Below are 20330 nucleotides of genomic sequence, written 5' to 3' on the forward strand. Positions count from 1 at the left end.
CTCCAAGGTGTAACATAACTGAAGGACCTCCCAGCAGAAGCTGCTCAAGCTCACAACTCACTGGTTCTGCTTGTCACAGTCAACAAATGTTGGGGAGGATGTGGAGAAAGAGGAAAAGATAAAACTAACTAGTGCACATGGAGATCGTTAAAGTGTGAACTATAAGGCTACAAGGGTTCAAGGATGACTAAATGGCATAAGTACAACTTTGGTCTTTGAAATAAAGAACAATCAGAACTGTCTGAAATATAGGAAACAGCACTAGTACTTAGTAGTACTTACTAGGGTTGGTTAAAAAAAAAAAAAAAAAAAGACTGAAGAGATGCTCAGGAATCTACTAACTTGCTGAGGAAGTCAGGCAGTAAATCAAAGATACTTAGAATTCTCTGACCCCACAATTCTATTTTCTATTCCAGTTAGAGAAAATAAACAGACCTCTTCAAGAATGCTGTCTTAGTTAGGGTTTCTACTGATTTAATAAAACACCATGACCAAAAAGCATCTTAGTAAGGAAAAAGTTTGTTTCATCTTAAAACTTATGAAAGAAAGTCAGGGCAGGAATTCAAGGCGGGAACCTGGAGGCAGGTTAGCAGAAGCCATGGATGGGTGCTGCTACTGGCTTGTTCTTCCCAACTTGCTCAGTGTGCTTTCTTATATAACCAAGGACCACCTGTCCCACCAATCATTTATCAGGTCAACACCCCACAGACTTGCCTACAAGCCAAAATATCGCGCGCGAGTGCGTGCGTGCGTGTGTGTGTGTTTCCCCGAGACAGGGTTTCTCTGTATTGCTTTGGAGGCTGTCCTGGAACTCGCTCTATAGACCAGGCTGGCCTTGAATTCACAGAGATCTGTTTGTCTCTGCCTCCTGAGTGCTGGGATTAAAGGCAGGCACCACCAACGCCTGGCCAAGCCAAAATCTTAATAGCACCATTTTCTCAATAAAGATTCCCTCTTCTGGGACTGGAGAGATGCCTGAGCAGCTCAGAGTGACGACTGCTCTTGAAAAGGACCTGGGTTCAATTTACAGGACCCACAGCAGCTTACAATTATCTATCTCTTAACTCCAGTACCAAGAGATCTGGCACCCATGGGTACAATCAGGCAAAACACACACTTGCATATGAACACATGTGCACGGACTCGGGGACACACACACACACACACACACACACACACACACACACACACACACACACACACACACACGAGAGAGAGAGAGAGAGAGAGAGAGAGAAAGACCGAGAGAGAGAGAGAGAAGACGAGAGAGAGAGAGAGAGAGAGAGAGAGAGAGAGAGAGAGAGAGAGAGAGAGAGAGAGAGAGAAGACCAAGAGAGAGAGAAAAGACCAAGCTGGGTATGGTGATACACATCTATAATTTTGGCACTTGGGAGGATGAGGCAGGTGGATCATGAGTTTGATGTCAGCCTATATTACAGAGTAAGAGCTATCTCAAAGGAAAAGAAAAAAGAAAAAAATTCTCTTCTTGGATGACAAGTTGCAAACCCAACCAGTACAAATGCTTATATCAATTTCTTTTGAACATTCATAAAATCAAACATGCAAATATCTATCAATAAGAAATTGGAATGGCAACCGTATAACATTACTCAGTAATAAAGGGGAAATTATTATTAACATCGGCAGCATCAACAAATCATAATAAGGTTATGTTGCAGAAATCAAAACAAAATAATACATATTGATTCAATTTCTACAAAATTCTACAATGATAGTGATATAAATCATAACTGTAGCTTCCTCGGGGGATACAGAAAACTGAATAAAAAGAGACATGAAAGGGCAAGTTAAGTATCTCATGTACTTTAATGAAGCAGTAAAATGACAGAAAAAGTAAGGTTCGGGTTCTCAGTCACTTCTTCAAACATCTGTTCTTACAAAGGTGTTATAAGGTCTTGAAGATGGCAAGCATATTAAGAATAGCTTCTAAAAATGTCGGTTATCTTAATGGACAAACAGTATATAGGACTATAAACAGGAAAGAGTCTTTTATTCATGGGAGAGATCTCACATTCTTTAAGGTAATACTTTTCAAACTGAAATGGGGATGAAGGGCTGGAGAAATGGCACAGTGTTTGATAAGGTACAAGTGTATGTGGACCCAGGTTTGCATTCCTAGAACCCTTGTGAAAAAGCCAGGTAGGTGGGCAGCTACCTGTCCCAGCACTTCGGAGACAGAAACAGGAAGTACCTAGAGCAAGTCTGGCCCTGCCAGACTTCTTGAGCTCTGAGTTCAGCAAAAGACCCCATTTCAATGAATAAAATGACCAGAAAAACATCTGATGTCAACTTTGGGCTTCCACATGCATGTGCATACAAATGCAATCACACTCACATACTTATACAGGTATGCCCAAACATGTGAACATGAATGTGGGGACACACACACTCAAAGACATTCATAAAAATTTACTTAAAAGTAATATTCCTAAAATTAACTTCAATGTTCAAATAAATCCTACAAATTCATCATTATATACTGATGACATTTTGTTAGCAGATCATGGGACAGAGTAAAGAAAAGACCCAAAAGAGGATTATGGGATAGAAAAACACTTTCTCAGCTGGGCGATGGTAGCACATGTCTTTAATCCCAGCCCTTGGGAGGCAGAGGCAGGCGGATCTCTATGACTTCGACTAGAGGCCAGCCTGGTCTACAAAGCTACACAGAGAAACCCTGACTCAAAAAATGAAAAAAAAGAAAAACACTTTCTCAAGCTGAAGTAAAGAGCATTGACTATTCTTCCAGAGGACCTGGGTTCAACTCCCAGCACCCACTTGGCATCCAGGATCCAACATTCCTGCATAGGCATATATACAGGCAAAACACCAATAAAAATTTTTAAAACTGAAGTTTAAAAAAAAAGAAAAATACTTTCTCTTGGAGGGACAAAAATAGGGTTTCTACTGTTGTTTACTTCAGTCTAAGAGCCTTACACACAAAGGGGGAAATGCAACAATTAGCTTAGTTTGTACAAATTTTGATATAAAATGATCAGTCTAGATATTTTAGTAGGTTTTTTTTTCTGTTAAAAATGCAGTTTTAAACTGGACCCACTCAGGCTTACTTAGTGCTTCTTTATATACATTAACTAAGAGAAATGTCATACCTCACTACAAGACGCAACTGCTCTGTGTAAAGGTGTCAACCATTTGCTGTCTTTGGCATTAACTCTAGCTCCTGTAACAAGAAGAAAAAATAATTGAAATAGTTTACATGAACTTTTTTTAAATAAATCTAAAGTTAGATTTATTCCCAATTGGATAACAATTGAAAAAATTACTTGTACCCTTTCTGCCAATAAATTAACCTTAGGTTATAAAACAAAATTATTCTTTTAAGTTGAAGTAATTATCCAAAAAAGGAATCAGTTCTTTTTATTAAAAATAAACACCATTTTATATCTAGGCTAGAAAAGCCACCTTTATACAGAGCACACTCAAGAAAAAAAATCAAATCCACCTTAAAGTATATGTTAACCCCAAATACTTAAACAAACAAGATGAATTGTATATTAATTTAAAAACTTCATTGCATTTCTTTACTAATGAATGTATTAGGTCATAAAGTATTATAAAGTTAGTTATATAGGTCTAACTATAAACACACTCATACTATAAGGTTATTGTACAAAATGGATTCAATGTTTACAAATGTAGGAAAACAAAGAAGAAACAAACCAATTTACATGTCTTTCTTGGTTACACCTAAAGTTAAAGAAGGATTTTTAAAAAATCAAGTTATGTGTAATCAAAAAAATTTAAGTCAACAGACAAAAGTAACAACAAAATACAAATACATCCAACAAAATAAAAATATTACATTATAAGTTTAAAAAAAAAACAAATAGAAGAGGCTCACAGTAGTAGTATGCAATGAGCAGAAAAGAAATTGCTTTGGCTATTCAACTGGTCATTAGGTTCTGTCTTATATACATCCCTCTAGATTTATGCTGCAAACTCCAATTCCTAATTTCCTAGATGATTACAAAAATATGATGAATAATCCTTAATATATTTCTGCAGTTTTATACTTATATACACAAATCAGAGTCAAGTATTGCTAGAATTCATACTTCCTGATGCTTACATTTCTTCTTTTCTAAGTGTGAGGGTTCAGGGGACAGATAATCGACTACAGTAACTTTATATTATAGCTTTAATGTAGTTGTGTGACCCCTCTGAACTTAAGTTTCTTTATCTATAAGAGATTTCATAATACCTTGGTACAAAGATCACCATATAATAACCCAGTACATATAGCACCTATGTTGATGGTAGATTTAGAAGTCCTGAACACAAGAGACTATAAAACATGCAGAAAACAAACGTATTAAAAATTTGAGAGTAGTTGAGTTCTCTGTAGGCATCAACAGCGACAACAATGACAGACCCAAGAGCCAATGGGAGAGCTTTCAAGAATGCTGAGAGAGAAGGAAGGAGTAAAGTCAACAAAATAAAAAACTAATCAAAGAGAGTAGTGTGTATATTTTAAAAAATATTGCCAGGCAGTAGGCCAGCCTGATCTTCAGAACGAGTTCCAGGACAGGCTCCAAGGGTACAGAGAAACCCTGTCTTGAACCTCCCCACCCAAGAACAATTGTAACGCTACAGAATCTAACTCAGGATCTTGCACATGGTACACTGTGTTGCAACAACAAAGGACACCTCAGACAAGAGTATATTCGTGTAATAAATATTTAGGCAACTACCTATCAGGCCTGTGAAGGCCAAGATGGTTAAGGCACACAACCTAGCCATAGTAAAGTCAGACTCTGTTTTGAGTCTAGGTAAAAATATTTGAAAATTTCCTTTCTTTGGAAGGCCCAAGTCCTAGAGTTAGTGAAGTATAACAGGGTCTGTCACTCTCTCATTTTCCTGAGGAGTTCCATGGTTTTCTATTACACCCATGACTCTTTCTACATAAATACTTACGTCCACAAATGTATCTGTACATAGTAGAAATACAACCTACTAAAAGAGAAAATACCTGGGTCAACAAAGGCAAAAAAGATGAGACCTCATAAATGCCTTCAAGAAGTCAGCTTTAAAGTAATGACAAGAGAACAGAATGTGGCTGCCACAAAAAACAAGGAGGTGCTCCATGTGCTGATACAACTTTGATAAATAAAAAGTCCAAAAAAATAATATCTAAAATAGCGTTTTACCTTTAATTAGAAATAGGAAGAGGTAAGTCTATATTCATATTTGCTTAATACAAATACTGAAACCCTAGAGGAATGACAACATATTAGAAGAGTAGGTACCTGTCTGGTTGGTTATGGGGTACACTGAATACTAGACAGGCACACAGAAGGTTGGGGGGAAAGAGCTACTTCATTGTTACTCTCTATTATTATAGCTCCTGTTATTTTCTATGTACAGAAAAATCTTTGTAGCCTATTCAAAAAATAAAACATATTCGAGAAGAAATTAAAGGATGATCATGAAAAATTTCGAGAATTTGGCTTCAAGTACAAACAATAGGAAATGAACTAGGAATTGGATAATTTTTTTTTCTTTTTTCTGTTTTTTAAGTATTTCTTTTGTATGTGGATTATCAGACACATAACTACATGGAAACAATCTAATTATAAGTGCACTAAGGAGATCACAATTCAAAAGAAAACTCCCCGTTCTTTCTGTTTTGTTCTGACAGTCTTTTTTCTTCTTATGTTTAATAACAATCAAAATTAATTTATCACAAATAACTACAATAAAGAATCCATTAAAAGTTAACGCTGGGATATCACACTGCTACTTGTAACAAATAATACTAAAAAATACAGGGCTTGTTCAATGATGGAATTTTAAGCTTCTGATTATTATCTTTTTTTTTTAGAAGATGGCTATTTTGTTACATCCTTTGCTTCTTTGAAAAGCACTAATCAGACAGCATCCCCACCCCTCAAAAGTAATACCCTAGACAGGAAGCCATCGAAGAGAACTCTTAAAAAGTGTGATAAGTGTGTGCTCCATGTAGCATGAAGTGCTGAAGTGTAGCTCTCCACAGCAGATGGCTACTGGTGGGGGTGTAGGTGGGGAAGGACTCACTTTTCTTTAAGGGGCTCATCACGGGAAGTTTGACCAGCTCCATTGACTATATGGACAACATAAATTGGACTTTAAAAAAAATTTTTTTGGAGGCGGGGAGACCACAAGGGGGAGGGGGAGGACCTGGGTGATTAGTGGTGTATTTATGTAAAATTCCCAAATAATTAGTGAAAATATTATGTTAAAAAATAAAAATAAAAGCACTAACCAAATGTTTTGACTTCTTGTAATGTAAAGGCCAATTCATGAAAAATACTGCAGGCATCAATGAAAAGGTCTTTTTCTAACACACATACATTAACTTGTACGAGATTTGCAAACTAACAAACACTATATAGTAATGCACATTTCCAAGTAGTTGGCTGTGTTCCTACAAAAGGAAATAACAACAAATAATGATGTAAGAGCCACAAGCAAAGCAGCATATAGTTTCATTAAACTCTGAAGGCAATAGATTTCTGTTCTACAAAGAACTCCAAGATTAGCTGTACATTTAATACAGACATTAGACAGCAAAGCCAGTCTAGTAATGCAAGATACAGCCAGAGTAAAGTTAATGGTGCAACAGCTGGTCAAGAGTATAGAATACTAGTCAGAAAGGTTAACAGGGAAGATGAGGAGAAAGAAAGGAAAATAAAAAGGAACAGGAGGAGAGGGAGAAGAAGAGCATTATATCCCCTTAAAACATAAACTTTCTTTGTGGAGAGAATAAAAGACAAAGCTGTACCAGCCTTTAGCAGTACCATCACTCTCTCCACACATGACAAAAGATAAAAATCTATGAGCTATAAAGATGTTAAGTCACTAAGAAAAGATTAACCTCTTTACTATGTCCTGGTCATTCAACCAGAAACTATACACTAGCAACCCCATCTCCACTGACTGCTACTGCTAAGTTACCAGTAGATGTTTTGGCAAAAGAAATCACTGCAAACAATCTTAAGGCAAAAGAGCAGTTTAAGGAAGATGGCATTGAATACTAGTTTTAACTGCTGGGCCATTTCTCCAGCCCCCAATAGTTCTCAAAGAATTAATAAAAATATTTTTTAGAAGAACAAGAAATGTAGACACAGCTTCAGACATACTCAAAGTAGAGGGGAAAGACCTCTCATAAGCCAAGGAAACAGGCACACAACAGAGCCTTTGCTTTTAAGAAGGAAGTAATCCTGTTCGTACCTTGATCTCATGTTTCTGACCAGAACTGTGAGAAAATAAATTTGTTCTTTAAGCTACCTGCTTGATGGGACCTTTAAAAACAAACAAACAAACAAAACAACAGCCTGGCTAATTAATACACCTGGGTTACAAGCTTTCATGGGGCTCATACTTTAGCTCTAATTCTTAAGGGCAGAAATATCAGATTCCTGTTGTGCACTAAGAATTATTTTCTATAAGAGGACAATGAATGAATTTTTGAGTAATGCCTTCCATATGCCAGCAAGGTCATAATTCACCAGTCTGCCAACATGATTTGAATGGAAGCTTTAAATTAATAGCTTCTATGAAAAATATCTATTGTTAAGTGATGAGAAAATTTAGTGTTTTGGACAGACATGCTAGCATATACAAATTTATTCAATATGAAGCAATAGTTGTAATGATGAAGGGTAGGTACAGGGAAGAGGAGAGATTCAGATTATGGCAGAATTAATGTGAATTTAACAGAATGTGAGTCTGAATTCTGCCTGTAGCTTTTCAGCTACAATACAGGATAAGCTTCTGTTGTAAGTCACACTGCTAATAAAAGCTAGCTGTCTTAGTTTTCTTGTGTTACAATACTTTCATAGAGCTGAGGGTAAAATACACTAAAAGGCTAATTTTAGTATAGTATTAAAGAGATACATTAAGTAATCATTGCTTACTGTTATTATTTTACTTCTTCTAAAACAATTATTAGTTCAAGTGGATATCAGCTTACTTATAGATTCTAAGAAAGCTTGGCTATATGTGTGATGTCAAAAAAACACTATTTACTTACAAATCTTGGAGCTGCATCATGCAGAAGTATTTATTTCCAATGAATTTAACTTGACTGCAAATTTTATAGTTTATTCTTAAAATAATTCACCAAAATAATATGAAGAAATAATAAATTATGATGAAATAATAATTATTGTAATAAAATAATACGAAGAAACACCACCTTCAGTGAGGAAATAGTTACTACTAGCTGTGGTGGCTTGAATGAGATGCTTCCCATTAGCCTTGGGCATTTGAATACTTCATCTCTAGTTGGTAGCCCTGTTAGAGGTTTAGATGTTGCCTGCTGAATGAAGTGTGTCACTGAGGGCAGGCTTTGCAGTTTCAAAGGCAACACCCCAGTTCACTCTGCTTCCTGTTTGTGGTTTAAGTTGTGAGTCCTCTCAGCTCTGTTTCCACCTGTCATGTCTGCTACCTTCGGTCATGATGTCACCATCATTATGAACCCTAACCCTCTGGAACTGCAAGCCCCAAATAAACCCTTCCTTCGGCAAACTTTCTTGGTCATGGTGTTTTACCACAGAAATAGAAAAATAATAACTAAAGCAGAAACTGGTATGAAGGATTGGACTACTGCTGTGACAGATTTAACCATGCTGCTTTTTGGAAGAATGTGGAGGAGTTTGGAACTTTAAATAGAAAAGTAGTTGAATACTTAATCAAAGCCTGATGGGAGCTTAGTGGGCCACCTTAGTAGGTGCTTTGAAGCTATGTGACAAGTTAGAGGCTCAGCTCAAGTGATTTCAGATGGAACAATATTAGCAACTGGACTAAAGACCATTCCTGATATTTTGGCAAATAATGTGTCTGATTTTTTGACTTTGTCCTAAGAACTTTCCTAAGCCTAAATTTAAAAGTAACGGTGGAGATTTCAAGACAGCCTATTATCGGCTCTGTTCTATGGTTATTAGCAATCATATGTAGGTCTACAATGAAAAGGAGCAAATGGGGTAGAAAAAAATACAAAATGTAGGGGTTGGTGAGAAAAAGACACTGGCAAGCTAAATGTTACTGCTGTGGCTTGTGCTAGAAGAGGGCTGTAACTGTTAAGAAGATTCACAACTTTAAGGAGAGGCCAAATCTGCCTCAGAATAAAGGGAAGAGTGCACTTAGGACAAGACTCCACCTAAGTTTCCAACTTGTGAAAAAAAAACTTTCTGCTTCCAAAAAGCAATAAAACAATAGGTGGTACTAATATGCTTAAAGGCTGTAGGGGCAGAATTAATCCCAAGTTTGCAACTCTACTTGGCAGTGTCATCCACATGGTGCTGGCTTAGAGTCATAAAGGATACATGGAAGACCAACTTCCTCTGCCGTTTAAGAGAGTCATTGAGGCTAGGTATGCGGCGGGGGTGAGTGAGGGTGTCCCCTGCATGGAGGCCTGAAGAGGTCATTGTCTGAAGCTGTGGAAAGTAAAATCTAGATTGTGTTGGAAACCCCAAGATGTTAAGAGTTGTCGTGGTGGTAGGGATAATGTTGCAGGTAGTGAAACTGGAAGGACAGTGCCATCAAAGTACTTTGACATCAGACAAGAAGCTGATGTCAAACAGAACACGGAGTTCGCCCTGCAGGGTTTTGGTACTGCTTTGATCTACTATTTTCCCCACTATGCTTCTATTTTTCCCTTTTGGAATGGCAATGTGTATCTTGTATCACTGTATGTAATTTGTTTTTAGATTTTATAGGGGGTTACAGCTAAGAGACTGTCTTGAATCTCAGAAGAGACTTTAAAACAGTGTTGAGTCTGCAAAAGACTAGGGAGAGTTTTGAAATTATTTCCATTATGAAATGGTCAGAAGCCTATGTGGGCCAACAAGTGGAATGTGATGGTTCAAATGAGATGCTCCACGTAGTATCACACATTTGAATTCTTGGTCCCCAGTTGTTTGAAAAAGGCTTAGGAGGTGTGGCCTTGTTGAGGAAATGTGTCACTGAGGGCTGACTTTGAGGTTTTAAAAGCTCTGTGTGGTTTCCAGTGTGCTCTCTCTACTTCTTGTTTGATGTCTGAGATATGAGCCTTCAGACTCCAGCCTCCATGTCTGATTCTTGCTCTCATTCTGTCTCCATCATTATGGACCCTACGCTAGAACCATAAGCCCCAAAGAAATCCTTCCCTCTTCTATACATTAATTGGTTATTGTGTTTTAACACAGAATAATAATAATAAAACAGCACTACCATAAACCAAAATATAAAAAATTTTTACCTATTATAAGAAAATATGTGCCCGAAAAAAAAAATCTTGAAATTTGCAGGAAAATGGATGGAACTAGAAGAAACCATTCTGAGTGAGGTAACCCAGTCACAAAAAGACAAACGTGGTATGTACTCATTCATATGTGGATTTTAGACATAGAGCAAAGGATTACCAGCCTACAATCCACACCACCAGAGAAGCTAGGAAACAAGGAGGACCCTAAGAGAGATATACATGGTCCCCGGGAGGAGGGGAAAGGGACAAGATCTCCTAAGCAAATGGAAGCATGGGGGAGAGGGGGAGAGCTAGGAAAATGAGAAGGGGAGAAGAGGAGGGGTGAGGAGGACATGAGGGAGCAGAAAGCTTGAGTCGGGGGAAGAATAGAAGAAAACAAGGTAAGAGATACCATAATAGAGAGAGACATTTTAGGTTTACAGAGAAATCAGGCACTAGGAAAATGTCCGGAGATCTACAAAGATGACACCAACTAACAATCTAAGCGACAGAGGAGAGGCTATCTTAAATGCCCTCCCCTGATAAAGATGACTGACTTATATGCCATCCTATAGCCTTCATCCAGCAGCTGGTGGAAGTAGAAGCAGACACCCACAACTAATCAATGAACTGAACTGGAATCCAATTGCAGAGAAGAATGAGTGATGGGCAAAGGAGTCCAGACCCGGCTGGTGAAATCCGCAGAAACAGCTGACCTGAACAACGGGAGCTTTGGTCCCCAGACTGATAGTTGGGAAACCAGCATGGAACTGATCCAGACCCCAGGAACATGGGTTTCAGTGAGGAGACCTCGGAAATCTCCTAGCATAGGTGTGGACTTTGGGAGCCCAATCCACATACAGGGATACTCCCTGAGCCAAGACACACAGGGTCTAGGTCCTATCCCAAAGGATATGATAGACTCTGATTACACCCCATGGAAGGCCTCACCCTCCCTGGGGAACAGAAAGGATATGTGATAGGTAGGGTTTTAGTGGGGAGGGGGGTACTAGGGAGGAGGGGAGGGAGTGGGAACTGGGATTTACATGTAAAACAATCTTGTTTTTAATTCAAATAAAAAAGAAAAAATATGTGCCCAATAAGGATGGACATTGGCTTAAGTGAAGCTTCTTCAGATACAGGGAAAGCTACTGAGTGCTCTAAAAGAACATTTTGTGCTAGTGTCAATGTGTTCTTTTCTCTTGGCTGTGTATTCTAAAATCCCAAGCAATCTTTCATATGATCTAAAGCTGTGTAGGTCATCTCTCCACAAGAGAACACTATGCTAAAGAAGAGATCAAACAGGCAACGTGGTTAGTTTTTACAATAGTGGTGTTGATGGAGAGTAACAGTCAATCAGCAATAGATGGACTTGAGGGGAAAGAGCCACCTTACATTCCAATAGTATAATTTAATAAAGGAGACCATGCTGCTCAAAAAGAAAGTGCACATGGTTTGAATAGTCCCATTTAAACTTTACTTAGCTATTATACATCTTTTTATTTGTTAGAGCTCTGTCAGTCATATGTACGCCATGTATATGATGTGTATGTAAGTTGGAAGACAACTTACATACTGTAACTTTGTGCTGGAACTTTCCTTCCACTGTGTTTGAAACAGGTTATCATTGTTGCTCACCACCATATACTGCAACTTTTAGAGATTCTCTTGTCTCTGCCTTCCATCTCACATGGGCACACTGGGATTAGAAACATGCTATCATGCCTGGTTTCACATGGGTTCTGGGGATTCAAAATCAGATCTTGATGCTTATGTGACAAGCACTTTGCTTACTGAGTCATGTCTCTATACCTAGCACAGCTATTTTTCAACATTAAAAAAATGATTTTTCATAATTTTGTGACAAAAATCCCATGTATTAAGTTTTGACTCATCAACATATTCTGTTAAAGATGCCTTAATTAAGAGGAAGCAGGATCTTTTTTCTTGAACTTCTTGTTCTTAAATTCTGTAAATTTTAGCTGAAAAATGATGAGTAAACAGAGATGAAATAATTCATAAAAAAACTAACAATATTAGGTAGGTCCATACCACATCATATTTAATTCTGTGTAACTGTAAAATTTGTTATAACAGTCAGATTTAAAAATTTTAAATACATGTATAATGGCAAAATTTTAATGAAGTATTTTTGAAACTGTATTTTATAATTCATTATTTTTATTGTATGTACATTCGAGTTTTGCCTGCATGTATGTCTGTATGAGGTTGTCAAATCCCTTGGATCTGGAATTACAGACAGTTGTGAGCTGCCATGTAGGTGCTGGGGGAATTGAACCTGGTTCTTCTGGAAGAGCAGCCAGTGTGCATAACCACTGAGCCATCTCTCCAAACTTAATGAGGGATTTTTAAGGAGACTACATTACAAAATGTCGTTCTATTAACTATATGTTCAATCTGGCAATACAAGAACAATTCAGTGTCTCATATCCTTTACAAACAAGTCAGTAAAATAATCTAGTTATGAGGCTGGAGAGAGAGAGCTTGGCGACTTAGAACACTTGCTGCTTTTGCAATGTCCCTGGATTCAATTCTCAACACCCATGTGGTCACTCACAATTATCTATAACTCTAGTTCCAGGGCATCAGAGACCCTCTTGTAACCTCTATAGGTACCAGACATAGATGTGGTGAACATACATAACGTGTATTCATACACATAAAAAAAAAATCTGGCTATAATAAAAGTATTTCTAAACCATTTGACTGCCTGCTTTGGGATTCATAGCCAGTCTGGTGTCAATAACAGCTATTCACTAAGAGTAAGTTTTAGTGTTATATAATAAAAGACTTCATTGAAAAGTTTAAGAGAAGTTAAAAAATAGAAATAAACTAGAATCCCCTGTTCATGAATAAACAACAGGGTATTATACATTGTAAGCTGGCCTCAAATTTGTTATGTAGCTGAGAATTATATTGAATTCCTGATTCTCCTGCTGCTCTCTCTCAAGAGCTGGGATTACATTAACATGTGTGCTGTCACATCTAGTTTAGGCAGTGCTAGGGAGCTGGGTATGGAACCCAGGGCTTCCTATATGCTAGACCGACTGAGCTACACACTCAGCCCATAAAGCATAATTTCTAAAAAGGCATTTTAAAGATCTTCAAAAAAATTGAAATAAGCTGGGCCTTTAATCCCAGCACTCGGGAGGCAGAGGCAGGCGGATCTCTGTGAGTTCAAGGCCAGTCTGGTCTCCAGCGAGTGCCAGGATAGGCTCCAAAGCTACACAGAGAAACCCTGTCTCGAAAAACCAAAAAAAAAAAAAAAAAAGATTGATGGGCTGGAGAGATGGCTCAGAGGTTAAGAGCACTGGCTGTTCATCCAGAGGTCCTGAGTTCAATTCCCAGCAACCATATGGTGGCTCACAACCATCGTTATGAGATCTGGTGCCCTCTTCTGATGTGCAGATTATCTTTTAAAAAATTGAAATAAAAACTGTTTTCCTTTGGGATTGTATGTGTGAGTTTTCCTATGTGGATACATGTGGTATATATGTACATGTGGAAACCAGAAGCCAATGTTGGGCTGTCTTCCTTAATTACTTTCTACCTATGTTTTGAAACAAAGTCTCTCACTGAACCTAGAACTCACTGCTTTTGCTAGGCAGTTTGGCTGGCCATCAAACTCCAAATCTATCTGTCTCTGCCTCCCCAGTACTGAAATTGCAGCTGTGAACTGCTGCACCTGGATTCTTATACGGGAGCTAGAAGAGATCTAAACTTAAGTTGCATATGTACACAACAAGCACTTTTACCAACGGAATTATATCCTCAGCTCAAAATAAAAGCCACTTAAAGAAATAAGTTGTGTTGGCACTGCCTTAAATTTCTGCATACAATATGACTTGTTTCTTCCTACCTAGCTGCTGGACCACTATTACCCTCTCTCCTTTGGAGAAGTCACCTTTGGAGAGATGTAATCGGCTCCTCTTAACTCTGTATTCAATGAGGCCCATGAAAATTACAATATATATGGCCTTTTGTAACATGTATTTCATTCCCATTCCTCCTGTAAGGACAGCAACATTTGTTCTACTTCTTAAAGTACTTTAAGCACCTACAACAGGTTATGTGATCCGAATTTATAGAGTGAATCAATTGGCCTCAACTTACGAAACCATTATTAAGAAACAGTAGGCAGTCAGGCTTGAGAAACACTAATTATGGCAAAACAAAACAACATGAACTCATCACAGGAGTTGGCCTACCAGATAAAATAAGCAGTTCAATGATTTCTGCATCTCCAAGATAGGCAGCAGCATGTAAAGGAGTTCTCTTCTCATTGTCCTGTGAAAAGATGAAATAGCTCTTTTAAAATAACAAAAAATATAGTTTGAATAAAATGAAAACATTATTAACTACCCAATTATTATTTCCACAACTCTACCATGCAAATCTCAACAACAAAATGTAGGGTGTTTCAACTGCTAAGATGAGAAAAGGCCTTTACAAATGCAGTTGACTAAATAACCATGGCTTGAGTTGAATGGTTTGGTCCTACTTTGAAAATCAGCAACAAACCAAATTCCAAAAGGTTTTGAGGACTGACATGATACCACAAATGGAAAATTAACTTTGAAGAAATTTTGTTTCACATGTAAAATTCTTAAAGATATTATGTACAATTATCCTCAACTGACATGTATAAGGCATACGTGAAATCACAAGTCTTATGATTAAACTTAAATATCATCCTCGAAACAACATACTCTGGTCCCAAGAATTTTAGATAAAGGATATTCAACCTATGTAAAGTTCATCAAATAAAAATTACAATACAAATGAGGAAAAAAGTATTTTTTTTTCCAAGACAGGGTCTCACTATGTAGACTAGGCTGGACTCAAACTCAAAGATGCCTGACTCTGCATCACAAACGCTGGGATTAAAGGAGTGCACCACTATGCCTGGCTTGAGCAAATATTTTTTACATACTTTTCTTTTTACCAATACAGTTCCACAATTTTAAAACAGTTTAGAATTGACAACTTAACAAACTTCAAAATATCAGATAATATACTCATCAAAATGTTTCCAAAGGAGTACTCTTAGAGGCACTGAAAGAAAATGTCTTTGTGAATTTAGAATTATCCTTTAACACAATACTAAGGTTAGTCATAATATTTCTATTGATTTTTACTTTCATACCCAAAATACATACATGTCTGTTTTAATATAAAAAATACATCTTATTTCCAAATCTTCCACCAGAAAGGAAAGCTACATTTAATATACAGCTTTATAATTCTCTTATTCCAAAACAAGTGAACTCCAATTGAAGAAAGGTACAAAGTAATGTCACATTAAGAGACTTTCAATTAACAAAGCACATACAAAATTACATTGGACTATCACTGACATGGCTGTATGATAATGGACTAAACCTAAACTACCCAAGTAAATGTTTTCCTTTATAAGAGTCATCATGGTGTCTTTTCACAGCTATAAAAACTCTAATACACCCTGTCTCGGCAAACCACAAAAAAGGAAGAGGAGAAGGAGGAGGAGGAAGAGGAGGAGCAGCAAGCTGTAACTTGTCATTTACTGTATGATAAGAGGTTACATCCCTAGATTACCTAAAGTTATGTTACCTATAATTAGTGTGGACCAACAGTAGAGGAATAAAATCATCTCAGAACTTTCAGATCACCTTCATTTTAAAAGGTACTGTCAAGCTGGGTGACTACCATGCCTAACAGCAGCATATGGGAGGCTGGGGCAGAAATATCATAGCTCTATCCTGAGCTACATTGTGGAATTCCAGATCAAGTTAAATGACATAGCAAGATCTTGTCTAAAAAGAATGAAAACAAAACAAAACAAAAACTGGCTTTCAGCTTGAGTATTTTCACACTTCCCACAGGCTAAAAGGCAGATGTGAAACCAAGCCAGCTTTGAACATGTAAATGTAAGGCCAGTAGCACAGCAGAATGTCAAACAAGATTGTGAATGATTTCATAAGCCATCATCTTGTAACACTGACCTCTAGATTACTTGGAAAAATAAGCTTATATAAAGTAGAAAAACCTCCAGTCTTCATAGCCCCCCCTCCCCCACAAGGGGGAGGGGAAGAGAGGGAAGAATGGTTTGTATGTGTAGATACATGGGTGTGTATGTGTGCATGTGGAGGCCAAATGTCAACCTCAGGACTCATTTCTCAAGAGCTGTCCAGTTCAGACAGGCTCAATCACTGGGACCTGAGGCTTACTGATTAGGCTAGTTTGGATGGCCAGTGATCCCCAGGAATCTGTGCCTTCCTAGTGTTAATAGTATTACAAGCATGCACCAACACATCCAGTTTTTAGATTTTATGTGAGTGTTCAAACTCTGTTCCCCATACCTGTCCAGCAAGTATTTTACCCACTAAGCTATCACCTTAGCCTCAAGACTGTAAAAGATAATAAACTTACTTGACTTTGGAGTAATTTTCTAGTTTGAGAATCCCTAAATTACTTTAAGAACTGAGAAAAGATGTGTGTGGGGGGGCTTAGCAATATCATATAAAAATACTATATGGGGAATTAGTGTTATAAATGTTAAAGGAGTTAGGAAGCTAAGAGTCCTTACCTCTATGATCAGAATTAGAATCTATTGCATCAGGTTTTTAATTTTCATCCCAGGAAATGGAATAGATTGAGAGAAATCACACAATAAACAATTGTTGTAAAGCTAACACAATATCTATCAAACATTGAAAGATAAAGATTTACTGAAAGGTGAATACTAATTTAGATATTTTGGTGCTACTCATTAACCAAACTCTGCTAATGTAAAGATGTAACAGATCTAGTCAAATAGAAAAACATCTCTGTTGCAATGAATAAACATGATAGAAAGCATGATGACACAGAAAGTGAGTCATCTCTGTCTAAGAGATGCCTGGAATTCTATGACTCAGTGCTTGGACTACTATGAAGCTATGGATGACTCATATGAACATAATATTCCTCTATGTAAATCAAAATAAAAGGAGGGAATTAATTAATAACAAAAGAAAATTACAGATCTTATTTTGCTTTATTACAGTTAACACTGAAAATTAGCCAAAAGCTAAACTTCCCATTAGCAAAATATGGCTTTTAAAATTACTTCTTTTTTAAAATTAAGAAATTCTAACCTATTTTTAGAATAAATCGTAAGAGTTTATTGAATCATTGTAGGAGGCAAAATACTGAAAACAAACTGGATGTCCCCTAAATGGTTATTTAAATAATGGGACACATGAAGCTCTTCATCAACCTTTATTTAACTAATTCACATGATTAACCAATATGCTCGGTTTACTGGATAAAATGAATAATTATTTTTTGCACAGAGGTTCTTTGATTCATACAGTCTTCCACTAACAAACACACTCTTGATCATATAGTGGGGTCTGTATTTACCAAGGGTAAACTGTGTTTGTAATTTATGTATTTATTTACATAAGTTTATTTAATAACATTTATTTAAATAGCATTTAAAATACAAATCAGGAATGAAGAACCAAATATTTCTATGATCAATAGGCTAAACAGTATTTTAAAAATTTAATAAAGGAAAGTTATAAAAACATTTAAAGTGCTACAGAACTGAAGAGGGTGAGACAACTGAAACATTAGGCTCTGTGCCTTGGTAAAGACTAAAGCGTCTCCCTGTGTACCACAGGCTGGTCTAGAACTCTTAGGTAATCCATGGAGGCTCAAACTCAAGATCATCCTATCTCTGCTTCCATGATGATAAGACTACTGGCATGTGCCACACCTAGCTTAAGGTAGGTAGGTAAGGGTTTAATTTCTCACACCACTTTAAGAAACTCAAAATGGAAGTTACAGATAATGCATTATGGTTATAGCCCAAGAAAAATATTCCTATTACTGAGTCTCACATTATTAATGAAAAACCTTAAGCTTAATTTTAAAAAATCCTGGTGAAGATACTGTTATATTGAAATGCTTAGCAATCATCATACTTTTAATACATGAGAAAAGAAGATTACAAATTGGACATCTACACAATAAAATACTGTGCTTACAATTTAAATTGAGAAGCTGTCACCACAATGAAGTAAAACCACTTTGCCCAGAGCCTGATGACCTTGGAACCCTAGACTCCAACATGTTGTTCCCTGACCTTCACATATGAGCTATGGCATGCAACACACACACACACACACACACACACACACACACACACACACAGGGAGGGAGGGAGGGAGGGAGGGAGGGAGGGAGGGAGGGAGGGAGGGAGGGAGGGAGGGAGGGAGGATTAAATAGATGTATTTTAAAAAGGAAGACAGGAAGAAAGCCAGAAGAGTGGGGCTTGAAGTATGAAAAGGAGCATTCTTAAGTAATGTTGGGGTTCTTACCATGTACTTGTTTTAAAAATAAAAACAAAGGGGGCTAGAGAAATGACCCAGCAGTTAAGAACACTGATTCCAGAGGAACTGGGTTCAATTCCCAGCACCCACATGGCAGCTCGCCAACTGTTTGACAGACATATATTCTGGCAAAACACTAATGCACATAAAATAAGTAAACCAACACACAAATAAATAAATACAAAGATGCCATCAGAGTAACTGAATAGAGTTGACTGTTGGTCCCTGTTGTCAGCCCCACCCCTTCCCCGTTCTCCTAAAAGAAACAGACTATACCATAATGAAGAATCAGTAACTGTAAGCTGAATGGAGTAGTGAGATTGCTGTGGAGCACCAAGTCTCCAAATAGCACCATAGAGAAGAAAGAAGCATGCTGCCTCTTCTCTGACCTGTTTCCTCTACCATGGCTATCTGACAGCTAAGATGGAATTCTTAAGAAATAGGGAGATATACACCAACAGTCTCTATTGCTTCTCTGGGTGACTGACTACACAGATGACTCCTGTGGTCCTCATAGGCTCTTTACAAATTAGAAAGCTGCTTGGCATTTATGTGACTGTTATCACCAGAATAGGAGATCATGATATTTATCCCTAACCATGATCTACAGACCCACTATTAGAGCATATCCTCCCCTTGAAGGATAGTAGCTATATGTATCTCCATTCTTGAGAGACAACTGTCATTCCATCATACTTATACATGATGCATAGATCTAATTTCAGCAGAAAAGCTGAGACCCTTGCTCCCAAATTCAGTGACCAAACCTAGGATACAGAGTTTTATACCGTGAAAGCCAACAGAAGTAACCCTGGCCTTTTCCAAGAGGAGGAAAAGCTATGACACTGCCACAATGACATATGTGTGCAGCCTAGATGACTAACGTTAAGTACAGATACTTCCCACAAGAACCACAGTTAAAGGAAACTGTAGAAGACATATAGAGTCAAAACACCCAATGGAAAGACTAGCAGAAAAACTCATGGTGGTGGTGGGGGACCCATAAAACAAGGTAAATTTTTATATTAGATGCAGATATCAATTTAGGGAAACATTAAAAGGGAAACATGATGCCTGTCAAGGAACACAATTAGTTACCAGCATCTGACCAAAAATAAAAATAAATTTACAAACTGTCTGGAAAGAAATTCAGAATAATGATCACACTGAAGCATTACATGAGACAAACAATCTGATGGATAATTTAATGCAATCAGGAAAGCAATTCACGGCCTGAATGAAAAATTCAATAAAGAGCTCAAAAACAAATCAAAACAACAATAACCCCAAAAGAAAGCTTTCAATTGAAACCTTCAATGAATAAAAAATTTAAATTCAAAAGTCTGAAGAACAGAATAGGTCAAGTAGAATTTCTGAACATGGACAAGTCTTTTAAATTATTCCAGTTGGGGAGCTGGGGATCGAAAACAAAAGGGAGAGACAGGTGGGTAGGGGGTGGGCACTGCTGTAAGTCATGGGAGAATAAACCCTGAATTATAGGAGTTCAAGAAGGCAAAGAAGCTGAGTTGTTAGTACATGCTTATAGTCCTAGCACTTGGAGGATACAGAGAAGCCATTCTCCTACATGACAACTCTGTCTCAAAATTCTGCCTCAAAGCAAAATACAGAAGGAAAGACAGAAAATATGTTCAATGAAGTAACAGTTAAAACCTTCATAATAAAACCAAAAACTTGAGAGAAATGAT

General features: G+C 37.4%; 1 protein-coding gene across 5 annotated transcripts in view; it reads right to left on the bottom strand.

Moving 5' to 3' along the window:
- The window catches only part of Ankrd28 (ankyrin repeat domain 28), a 137729-nt gene that overhangs the window by 48859 nt on the left and 68540 nt on the right, over positions 1-20330 (bottom strand). For 3 of the 5 annotated variants that reach the window (XM_035453269.1, XM_027389511.2, XM_027389512.2), the window contains exon 3: positions 14476-14554. In XM_035453269.1, the coding sequence (XP_035309160.1) occupies positions 14476-14550 (75 nt within the window). In that variant the 5' untranslated portion in view covers positions 14551-14554. Of the gene's footprint in view, positions 1-3131; positions 3203-14475; positions 14555-20330 lie in introns of all 5 variants that reach the window. The other 2 variants (XM_027389510.2, XM_027389509.2) reach the window with 1 other exon arrangement.

Source organism: Cricetulus griseus (genome assembly GCF_003668045.3).
Source record: "Cricetulus griseus strain 17A/GY chromosome 1 unlocalized genomic scaffold, alternate assembly CriGri-PICRH-1.0 chr1_1, whole genome shotgun sequence".
NCBI classification, from domain to species: domain Eukaryota; kingdom Metazoa; phylum Chordata; class Mammalia; order Rodentia; family Cricetidae; genus Cricetulus; species Cricetulus griseus.